The sequence below is a fragment of the Eucalyptus grandis genome, chromosome 10, assembly GCF_016545825.1.
Source record: "Eucalyptus grandis isolate ANBG69807.140 chromosome 10, ASM1654582v1, whole genome shotgun sequence".
In the NCBI taxonomy this organism is placed as follows: domain Eukaryota; kingdom Viridiplantae; phylum Streptophyta; class Magnoliopsida; order Myrtales; family Myrtaceae; genus Eucalyptus; species Eucalyptus grandis.
The window spans coordinates 22,759,537-22,772,052 of record NC_052621.1 but is presented as its reverse complement, the minus strand read 5'-3'; the positions used below and the strand labels follow the sequence as shown (position 1 = coordinate 22,772,052).

General features: G+C 38.5%; 1 protein-coding gene across 1 annotated transcript; it reads right to left on the bottom strand.

The window, feature by feature from the left end:
* Positions 1-409: 409 nt before the first annotated feature.
* LOC104423784 lies at positions 410-1,393 on the bottom strand. The gene has a single exon (XM_010036233.1). It carries the CDS (start codon positions 1,391-1,393, stop codon positions 410-412), a length of 984 nt encoding a protein of 327 aa, XP_010034535.1.
* Positions 1,394-12,516: the final 11,123 nt, after the last annotated feature.

Genomic DNA, 12,516 nt, shown 5'->3' with positions numbered 1-12,516 from the left:
TGGCTCTTTACTTTCGTTTGCATATAAACTTAAACCACAATTCGCGATGACATATCATATTAAAAAAACAAGTTTCCTCTCATTTTTCTTTCTTTTCTTTGCTGAAGTTATGTTGTTTCCTAGGAGGATAGCCAGTAGAGCTTATCGCATTGAGTTTCATACTTTGAGAGAGATAGAATTATCCTTAAGACAGTATTTACACGCTTCAAACAATTAATTTTATTTTTCATCTTTTTCAATAGATTTTTTATAATTCTTATTTTCATGCTAGCTAATATTTTTCCAGCATCATCTCGGTTCCTCACAATTCACTCTGCACTTTGTTTGCGCTCAAATCTCAGGCATCACTTTCCCTTTGTTCTGTTCGAAAAACCTTCGGTCAGTTGTTCTTCGTGGGCTTCAATGGCTTCTAAGGCAACGATTCATTCCACAGACTCACCCTAAACTCGTTTACCATCTCCTTCCTTATCCTCGTTACTGTCAGGAACAGCTCGTTCACCCCATCCCTTAGATGGTATAACCCTTTCAACATCTGCCCGGTGGCCTTCTCCAGCCCAACCGCTGCCTCCCTTAGCCTCCCCACGACCTCTCCATCGCCTCCTGATGCCACCACCTCGTCAATCGCCTCCAACACATGCCTCCCACGCGCCTCCACATCATTAAGCTCTTCCAAGACCCGTGTCTTCTTGTCCGTTTCCTCGCCACGTCTCGACTCCACGACAATTGTCGACTCGATTGCACGGACAGAGTCGCCCCAAGGGAACTCCTCTGGGACGTATACGCAGGCAATCGCCCTAGAGGAGGAGCACAAGGCCGAATATATGACTCCGGCAATGAATGCCGTCAAGAAATTGACAGCTTGGACCGCACGGCGAACGACCCTGTCGACCGGCAAGTCCTTCCTTCGCATAGCCGACATTACAATGCTTGTGGCCAAGTCTCTAATCAGCTCCTCGATGTCGGCCATGCCCTCGCCTTCCGAGTTTGCGAGTAAATCCCTCGCTTGGTGAATGTCCTCCTTCGAGGGGTTGCCCCCCGAGCCAAGAAGGTTCATCATCATCCTCTGGTCCAGGTGGTGGAGACACAGTCGCTCGATCTTGGAGGACATACGGTTGCAGACATCTAAGACCTTCAGGCTGTTGTCTAGATACCACGACAAGAGGCTGTCGCGACCGTCCGGCTTCAGCTCGTAGATCAAGGATCTCACGGCAGAGTGAGCAGTGGTGAGCACGTTAACAGCAGAGAAGAGCCAAGGCAAGCTGGAAGAGGCGGGGCTCAGGCCACAGAGGGAAGAGAGGATGGACTCATCGAAGGAACTAGAGATAGATTCCAACTCCTCGACAGAGAGCTTCGCTCCCTTTTTGTCGTCAAGATGGGAGAGGCGCGTAAACATTTTCTTGAAGAATATGTAAAGGACAGTATATTTTATGTTTTTTTTTCTCAAGAAAACTGAGATGAGAAAGTGGTGCAAAGTTTTGATGGGTACGGATTGTGAGCTCATGCGGCATTTATATAGGGCGTGGATTCACTCTGGAAGGCAAGAAGAATGTAAAATGGAAAGAAAATTTCATTAGAGAATTATTGGAAGGTAATTTAAAGACATGTCTTAGATAAGGTGATTTTCTAGATTCTATGTTTGCAAGAAAATATATAATATAGAAAGAAAAATTCACAAGTGAATTTTTGGAAAATAATTAAAGACACCCCAAAGAAGGTGTTTCTCACGGATAGGAATGAAAGAAAAATGTAATATGCAAAGAAAGATTTCATAAGAGAATTCATGGGAAGTAATTAAAAGACGCCCCAATAATTGCGTTTTTTGGATGCTAGAAATGCAAGAAAAATGTAATATCGAAAGAAAAATTATAAGAGAATTCTTGGAAAGTAATTAAAAGACATGCCCTAATAAGGTGCTTTTTTTTTTTCTGGATGCTAGGAATGTAAAAAAAAAATGTAAAATGGGAAGAAAATTTCATAAGAGAATTCGTGAAAAGTAAATAAAAGACACGCCCCAATAATGTGCTTTATTATGGATAATAGGAATGTAAGAAAATGAAATATGTAAGGAAAAATATAAGAGAATTCTTGGGAAGTAATTAAAAGACACGCCCCCAATAAGATTTTTTTTTTTCTGGATGCTAGAAATGCAAGAAAATGTAATATGGAAAGAAAAATTCATAGGAGAATTCTTGGAAAGTAATTAAAAGACATGCACCAGGTGTTTTTTTGAATGCTAGAAATGCAAGAAAAATAAAAATATGGAAAGAAAAATTCATAAGAGGATTTTTTTGGAAAGTAATTGAAGACAAGCCCCCAATGAGGTGTTATTCTGGATGCTAGGAATGCAAGAAAAACGTAATATGGAAAGAAAATTTCATAAGAGAATTCTTGGGAAGTAACTAAAAGGCACGCCCCAATAAGGTGTGTGTTTTTTTTTTTTTTTCGGATGCTCATAGACATACTTGCATTTTATTTCCAATTTAAACTTTCTTTTTATTTGACTCGCAACATCAAAGTAGAGCGTCACTGCAATAATAAAATGTGGCATCCGGAAATTTCGACGACCCTCAAGTATGCAACGGACCGATGAGTCACGAATTAGAAATGGTTCAATAGTGGAATAAGTTATAGCTTTGTTCCTATGTACTATTACTAGTGAAACTGAGGTTTATTCTGAGTATTGTGCTGACAAGATATTTTTATGTATACTCGCCTTGGCCGTTGAATCCTTTAGACCACTATATATTCAATCCCAAAAATCTACTGCCACGATTCCTATTTTGATGGCCAGCAAGCGCATATCTTGCGCCAAATCACGGCCCAGGTTCATGTCGAAATGAAGAGCTACGAGAATTTCAATGAAATTTCCAATCAGCCCATGCATGAGGCGTGCATGGTATTCCACACACAAGCTGCCACCCAGCCCAATTCAGTCGACTATAGGAGCCCACTAACGAAGACACGTTCTTGTGACGGTCAACCGAAGGAAAAATATTTGACCCTTGCAGCCACGTGACTTCATTCTCGGTGGCCAACAGAGAAGAAAATTGAGACAGCTGCTATTGATCGTGTCTCCAAGTGGCCAAAGAAAATTGCCACGTTTCATCCACCTGTCCTCACCTCCTTCTGCCGCTGGAACATCTTCATTGGTTGACTGGTTTTTAACAAAACCAACGACCAAAGTGGCGAGCGGTGGAGCAAATTGGGAGAGAGAGAGAGATCGAGAGTGAGCAGTGGGCTAGCGAGCGAGAGAGAGAGAGAGTTTGAGCGTGCTGCCAGCAGGAGTGAGGGAGAAGGTCGCCCCTCCGCCTGTGCTCGTCCGTCTGTGCTCGTGCGAACCACCACCGTCGACGCCGCCCGTCTTCGCCGCCGATTGAGCCAAGCCCAAGACCCCCAAACCCCTGTTTTGGCCAGCAATCGAGTAGAAAGGTTTAAGGCAAGCAGAAGTTCTTCAATCTATGATTTGCTTGCTGTTTTATCTAGCTAAGAGTTGGTAGATGTGAGAAAGATGAAATTTTAGAGCTGCATGTTGGATTTTGGACATGTAAGATGAAACTAGATCAAGAAAACTAGGTAAAAACAGGGCATGCATTGTGGATTTCGAATTTTGTGATGGAACAAGAATTTAAAGATTTGACCATGGAGGATTTTTGGAAGTGATAAGGCTGTGTTATAGTGTAATACACTTGTATATATTTGATTGTGGATGTTGGAGGTCGAAATTCAAGGAGTAGGAAAAACTCTCGTTAGGTTAATGGACTGTTTTGTGAAGGACAGTGTGACCCTCGGTGACTTTTTGATTTTTCTGTAATTTTCTAGCCACAATTTGACTTCGATTCCTTAATAAAAGTTGGAAAGCATATCTGTAGGAGAAACATATAAAAAATTTAGCATAAATGGACAAGAATTGGTTGGCGAAATGATTTTTTTATACAGAAATGTTAAATCTGGAAATTTTACAGAACGTCAATAAGGAATACCGGAATTTTTACTCTGGATACGTAAGAAATTTGACATGGTGTTCTTCACAAATTTTTTTTCTTAAAGTCTCATTGATAACATGTTAAAATTTCACAATTTTCTGAGCTCATTTAGTATTTATTTCAAAATATTTACCAGAACGGTGCATGGTAAAAATCGAGTTGCTCTGTTTTCAAATTTTCACAAAATGTCCCAAAAGCGAATATGTTTTGTAATGGTTATGTGAAATGATGATACTGGAATTGGCATATCATGCAATATTGAGATGTGATGAGACTCAATAGACATTTTTTTATTGCAATGAAAAGTGTTTCTGGAAATTAAGATGTTAATTGTTACCATTGGACGCTAAGGTCAACGATGCCTCGGGAGTCGGGATGCCCAAAGGTTCGAATGAGTCGATACCCTTTGGATGCCTGGTTTTATTATGAATACATGCCCAGAGATTTTCCCCGGGAGTGTCGGGATGCCTAGTTGTATTATGATACATGCCTAGAGGGTGAGAGGTTGTATTATGATGCATGCCCGGAAGCTAGGGGTAACCATGTCTATGGTCCCTAGTGATTCCTCGTGATGCCAGGCAGGGTGCAAGATGCCCGGAGGTTCGAATGAGTCGATGCCCTTTGGATGCTCGGTTGTATTTTGAATACATGCTCGGAGGCTTCCGCGAAGCCAAGTTGGGTGCGGAATCCCAAAAGGATGCAAACATTGGTCCTCTAGGGGATGGAAACCTTTTGAATGATAAAATGAACGATTATATTAAGTGTGAGTGTGGTCTGGTTATGGGACTAAATTGTATGGCATGGAATGGGACGTGTCATTACAGTTTGGCCCAATGGTCGGGACTTGTGTGGCTGGACACGATGCATCTTATTGGTTGGAAATGCACTGGTCATTGCATCGAAGAGTTATATGGTTTGGATGCATACTCATTCATGGATTGCCTATTTTGTCTACCATACTTGAATCTTGATATTAATAGTAATGCTTGATATAGCTTGATGAATCTTTTACTGCTATGTGGTTGTACTCACCCTATTTGGGAACTAACATTTCAGACTAGACAAGATACCTCTGTTGCCACCGCCACCAGCAGATGGATCGAGTGGTTGGATATAGCTGCGAGGAGGAGGACAGTAGAGGAAGGAAACTTTTGAAATGCCGGAACTGAAAGACGGACATTTAGTAAGTGGTTGTTGAGGTCGTCAAACCACTTTTGAAGTATAGCCGGGTGTAGGAAACCACGACACTTTTTGGATGTATCATTGAACAATGTCCATCTAGTTACATAAATAAAAGTGTACGGCTTTTTATTTATAAAAGTGTTTAGTTGGTGTTCATCATTTTAATTTGTGAAAGGGGAGTAGTTGAATGTGCTTCCGCTATATAAATTGCACAAAGACCGATCTAAAAGATAAAACCCCCAAGAGTTATGGGCCTATTATGATGCTATGGTATCAAAGTGATATATTGTCAGGACAAGAGAAAAGTAAGTGCACTGTGGTGACCCCAACAGATCAGAGGCTGTTTGAGGGGTGCCACATCAGTATTGGTATCAGAGCTATGGTCTATATGGAGTGATAAGGAGCCTCAAATGGAATTGAGGATAGAATGATGCACACCCCAGGATATTAACCGAGGGTAGTTGACTAACTTTGAACAACGGGTGATGGGTATTCACTTGTAGATCCTTGATGATTGGTGTAGTGCTACCTTTGTGTGCTAGTAACATTTTATGGTACTTATATGACTTGAGTAGTAATCTTATTTCTGACCAATGACATTGAGTCACAGATATTTCCTGAGGCAAATGCTTAGAAACTGCAGGAAAATCATGGTACAATATGGAAGTCATCATCCGTCAAGGGCTGAAACCTCTGCATCAAGGGCTGAACCCCAGATGGAAGATATCCTGCAGGCATTGGCCAATATAGGAAATCTGGTGGAAAGACAAGCGTAGCAACAACCCGGAGCAGAACGCCATACTCAAGGACTAGTGGAGCAATTTTTGAAGTTGAAACCACATAAGTTAAGTGGAATGCGAAGTCCCGAGGAGGTGGAGCATTGGATTGATGGAATGGAACGAATTTTCCGGTTGTTGAACTGTAATGATGCTGAGAAAATAACTTTGGCAGAGTACCGGCTGAAGGGAAATGCAAAGTTTTGGTGGAGAGCTTCAAAGGATACAATTTTCCCACCAGGTATTGATGTTAACTGGGGAGAGTTTGTGAGAGCTTTCAATAGGAAGCATTTTTTTTTTTATTGTGCTAAGGATAAGAAGATCACAGAATTTGTTCAGTTAGAACAAAAGGAGCTGACAATGGATCAATATGAGGCAAGATTTTCTGAACTGTCTAGAAATGCTCCTAGACTAATTGAGGATCAAGAAGAGAAAGTTAAGAGGTTTCTGAAGGGGTTGAGGACTGATATCAGGAAACAACTGGTGCCTTTGAACATAAGAGATTATAATGAGATCTATGAAATGGCACAGTTGGTGGAGCAGGAGTTAGTAAGGGAACAGTCGTAAAATAAGAGACAATCGTCTTTTAGTGATGTGAGACGGGGTAAGAGACCCTATACAGGTCAAAGTCAAACCTGGGAGTCTAAGAATAAGGGAAATTTCGGGAATTTCAGAAGAGGTAGGGATGGCCTGAATCTAGGAAGAGCACCTTATCAAGATGAAGAATGTTATGGGTGACATGGTCCAGGACACTGCAATGGACAAATGAGATGTTATGGTTGTGGACAAACATGTCATCTTAAGAGAAACTGCCCACAAGAAAGGTCGCAAGTGAGTGTTGGCTCGATGCGACAGACACAGCAGAGTGCTGTTAAATCAAACTTACCAAGGAATCCTCAAAAGCCACCAGCATAAGGAAGAGTATATGCGATCACCCAAGAGGAAGTGGAAGCTTCCAAGAATGTTATCTCAGGTACGATCCTTATAAATGGTAAAAATGCATATGCATTGTTTGATACCGGTGCTATGCATTCATTTGTGTCTGAAAGGTATAGACAGTTGAGTAAAATAAAAACTAAATCTCTTGGGACGCCTCTTTGTGTTTCTACGCCTTTAAAGAATGTGGTATTGTCTACGCTGGTGTGTGGAAACTGTAAGATAACAATGGGAGGAAAGGATATGGAAATAAACTTGGTCGTAATGGCTATGTATGATTTTGATATTATCATAGGAATGGATTGGCTTCATAAGTATCGGGCCAAAATGGATTGCTATAGAAAAGTGATTCAATTTATTTTACCTGATTAGTCTAGTTGTGAATTTTTGGGAGGTCAAACTAACCTATCTATAGCACTTATTTCAGCAATAGAGGCCCGTGCGTTACTTGACAAAGGATGTCAAGGGTACCTGGCCATGGTTAAAGATTATACTAAGGAAGAACCTAAGCTTGATGAAATTCAGGTAGTTAATGAATTTCAAGATATATTTCCTGAGGAGTTGCCTAGATTACCGCCGGAACGAGAAATTGAATTTGAAATTGAATTAATGCTTGGAACAGGACCTATATCAAAAGCCCCGTATAGAATAGCCTTAGTAGAGTTGAAGGAATTGAAAGTGCAACTACAAAAGTTGCTTGACAAAGAATTCATTAGAACAAGTGCTTCACCTTGGGGTGCACCAGTCTTGTTTGTGAAAAAGAAAGATGGGTCGATGCGCCTATGCATTGACTATAGGCAACTGAATCAAGTGACCATTAAAAATAAATATCCTTTGCCTAGAATTGATGATTTATTTGATCAACTCCGGGGAACTTCGGTCTTCTCTAAGATTGACTTAAGGTTGGGATATCATCAGCTAAGAATTAAGAAAGAAGACATTCCTAAGACTGCGTTTAGGACTCGTTATGGACACTACGAGTTCCTTGTTATAACATTTGGACTAACCAATGCATCGGCTGCATTTATGGATCTAATGAATAGGTTATCTAAGCCTTATTTAGACCAGTTTGTGATTGTTTTTATTGATGACATCTTGATATATTCGAGAGGGCCTAAATAGCATGAACAATACTTGATGATAGTTTTGCAAACTCTGAGAGAGCATGAGCTGTATGCCAAATCTAGCAAGTGTGAATTCTAGCTGGACCAGATAATATTTTTAGGGCATGTAGTATCAGGAGGAGGAATTGCAGTGGACCTAGCGAATGTTAGATTTCTGTGAAAATTGTGCTGTATCAGGATCTATTAGTGACATAAACACACTCCATTGTTGTTGTTGTGATAGTCTGAGTTTAGATTGATGCTTAGATATTGCATTCTTGCTTCTCGGTTGAATTGATTGCTATATGTTTGTTAAAATGCCCGAACGAACACTGTTCAAATATAAAAAGTGCTATTACGTCTTAGTGGCCGATTGATCACTGTATGTTTCAACTGAGGACGTATGTGTTCGAACTTCTCATTACATCCTCAAATCGTAACACTTCAATCCATGCCCGACACCTCCATAAACCATGTTTACTTGATTCTTGTCAAAATAATGTTGCCTAGTCTTTCAGTGTTATGAGGATGTATGTTAATTGATATACAAAACATATAGATCTTTTGTTGATATAGTTCCTTGTCGTCTCGTATTGAAAAGATATGAGTGGCGGTTACAAACTAAGAGGTGTCTTTTCTACATTGAAAAAATATAATGGCGATTATTTTTTAACTTGTTATTGTTTCAAACTTATAATTTTTGCCTTTGAAAGGCTATATCTTTTCAGAAATAAAATTTGGAATGAAAAAATTGAAAAAAGAAATAAAAATAGTTATTTTTTAAAGATAAATACTACGAAAAATCTTAAACTAGACTTTAAACTAATTTCTTTTTACCGTCAGAAACCCTAAATTAATACATATGTGATGTAGTTACTCTTTGTTAATTTTCATTAAATAACGCCACTAGATTGCTAACTTGAATGCACACGGCAAGTCTATGTGGATCAATTAATGGGTTAATGCCATACAAAATCTCAAACTGAGATGCTTGTGAAATAAATTCATGCCAAATTAACTTTTTAACAAAAAATCTTAAACTAGTACACGCATGACACAGTTTTATCAAAATTTATTGTAAACTAGCGAGAACTCTATATCATCTTCCTCTTTATCAAGTCCTTTGTCATTGTCTTTGTCTAAGGTTGTGAAAATTATGAACTCCATTTAGCAAGAACTCTTTCGTGACACTTTTAGTAACTCTAATAGCACTCTTGACAAGATGACTCAACCAAGTAGCACTAAATGGCTGAATCACTGCCAAATGTGACATCTCGTGTAAGAATATATTGTCTTGGTAGAGCAATTACGTACTAATTGGCACTATTTTAGTTACTCTAGTGGTACTAATGAGATACAAAGCAACTACATATTGTCTTTATGGAGAAAAGATTTCAAGCATCCATACCTTTCAAACTCCATATCTAAGAGTGTCAATTTTGACTAGCCAAACAACTAGTACGATAACTTATTTAATTGTGCCATTTATATTGTAGAAGAAGGTCGAAAATCCAAAGAGGATTTCAAATTTGTTATGCAAGTATTGAAGGAAGTAAATAAAAAGATTCAGATTACGAACCTCGATCAAGCTAAAGAGCACCCAATCTAGAAAAAAAAAAAAGCACCTTATCAATTTCTATCCAAATGATACTCAAAGCATCCAAATAAAAGATCCAATCCAAGGAAAGAGACCTAGTCAATCCAAAGAAAATGAATTCAAGAATCCAATTGATACCAATGAAGATTTGTTGATTTTACATTAAAAATAAGTTGCCATGTATGGTTTGGATTAAAATTAGATTCAATGCAATTTAGTTCAAAACTTACAAATGTTTTTTCACTAATAACACAATGTAGTTTTCTCATATATTTATTTTCAACTTGAACTCTAGCATTAATTTGTTGCTAAATTAATGCATTTGAACTTCTTGTAGAAGAAAACAATATGCTAGGATGAGGACACAAGAAATTCATTGATTTTAACTCACTTGGGCATTTAAATCAAATGGGTCATTGTAGCTACTCTCAAAATCTAATTTGCAATCAAGGAAGAATAGAAGGATTTCAATCATCATTGTTACATACTATTAGTTTGTTTTGAAATGAACTGCTTCACTCTACATTGACTTTCGTATTTGTATGAAATAATATAGGATCATATGTCATGGTCATGTGAATCTTCTTAATCAACCAAACATTTGAGCTATATCAAGTAAAATCTGTATGGAATTAGATCAAAAGACTTTTCTTTTTTTTATTCCAAACATTCACATTGACTCATGCGATCCTTAGACTAATCTTGTAATGTTTTAGGACCTTGCACATCTTTATCTATGAGATTCAAATCAACAAGATAACTTTCTGTCTACTAATTCATTATTCATATTATGATCTTGTCTTTATTTCATCTATTTTTACGTAGAATTAATATCACTTGTCTTGATTTAGGTCATTAGAGAATCCTTCTAGGGCAATTTGATTTGATTGAAAAGAATGAAGAGCCATTCAATACACAATGATTTCATTATAAGTTGCAAAGTCAAGATCTCAAGCATTTTTCATTTTTGAATTTTAATAGATCTTTCTAATGACATTAATGATTTTCTTCCAGTTAGCTTAATATTTTGCTACATGCGATTAGCTATATTTCTATATATATTATTATTTATTTATTTTTACATTTCAAAAATTTCACTAATTGGGCTTTGTGAGAGTATCCCTTTTTTGGTACATAAAAACAATGGGGAAAATTGGATAGTTAATCCAAAACCTCATGTACGAAATATAATTGAGTGTTAAACTTTTTCAATAAATAATACCAAAAATTACCTACATGTCACATAAAAAGTGGTTATGTGACATCTTTAAATTGCACTTTTCAACAAAATTTATGGAATTGATTGCATTTTTCAAAGATGGTATGGGACATGATTGAACTAATTGTAATGTTTATGACTCAATTGGTTTGTACATAAGGTTTAGGACTTGTAGTGTGATTTTCTCAAACAACTCGTGCATAGTTTTGTTTGTGCGCAAATCACAAGTAGGGTGAGCATTGGTCCAGGGTCAACCCTGGACCGACCTAGGACCGGCCCAACCCTACTAGTCCTAGTCCGGTTCCCAGGAAGATTGGGTCGGTCCTTGATCCTAGAATTCTTAAACTAGCATTGTGCGGGTTAATCATCGGTTCTGAAAACCTTAAAATAAACGGCATCAATAACATTAAACAGCTATTTAGTGAGAAGTTCAAGTAATTTTATGTTGTTCTTTAATAACTTAGGTTTTCAATATATTTTACGGCGTCAATAGTCATAATTTACAAATGAGGAAAATGTTTTTGTAAAGAATCCTCACGGCGTCCAAAAAGGCACATTATAGCATCATCCTCTAGTATTCATTATCTTTTGTCTTAATTATCCTTTTAGTTTTCCATTTGCCAAAATAAAAAAAAGCAACTTCTCCGCTCGTCACTCGACACTCACCTGCTTGCTTTGGGTCACTCGTGCCGCTCATTGCTTCGTGCCACTTGCCGTTTGATGCTCGCTTGACCCTCACCAGTTGCCTTTCTTAGCTGACATCACTCATCATCTAACCTAATGGTACAATCCTCGGTTGCCATTTTAAGGAGTACAAAAAATGAAAAAAAAATTATTGGTTGGTCCCGAGTTGACCTTGAAATCGGACTAAACCCATTAGGTCACTCTGATTTTCAATCGCTTTTTTAAGGAGTAGAAAAAGTGAAATAAAAAATTATCGGTTGGTTGAAACCGGACCGAACCCATTGGGTCAATCCGGTCCTTGATCCCAAGCTTAATAGGGTCAGTCCTCGGTCCAAAAATTGAGGACCGACACTATGCGGGTTGGTCCTAGGGTTAGGGGTGGACCAGCCCAACCTGGACCATGCTCACTAAGGGTGAGCATCGGTCTAAGGTCGACCCCTAGCCCAACCTTGCCGATCCTGGTCCGGTTCCCAGTGAGACTAGGTTGGTCCTTGGTCTTGAAATTCCTATACCATCATTGTGCGAGTCGGTTCTCGATCCTGAGAATTCCAGGTCGTCAAACCCGGACCAACCATGACTATATATATAATTTTTTATGTAGAGAAAACCTTAAAATAAATGGCGTTAACAACATTAAACAACTCTTTAGTGAGAGTTCAAGTAATTTTACATTGTTCTTTAATAACTTAGGTTTTTAATGTCTTTTACGACATCAATAGTCATAATTTACGAATGAGAAAATATTTTTGCGAGGAGTCTTCATGGTGTCCAAAAAGGCACCTTATGGCATTGTTTTCTAGTATTTGTTCTCTTTTGTCTTATTTGTCATCTTAGTTTTCAATTTTCCAAAATCAAAAGAGATAATTTCTCTGCTCACCACTCGACACTCTCCATGCTCGCTTTGGGTCACTCGTGCCGCTCACTGCTCGATGCTCGCTTGGCTTGTTGCTCCATACTCGACATTCAATGCTCATCCTGTTCGACGTTCACCCCACTTGACCCTCATCGCTTGCCTTAGTTAACTTCACTCATCATC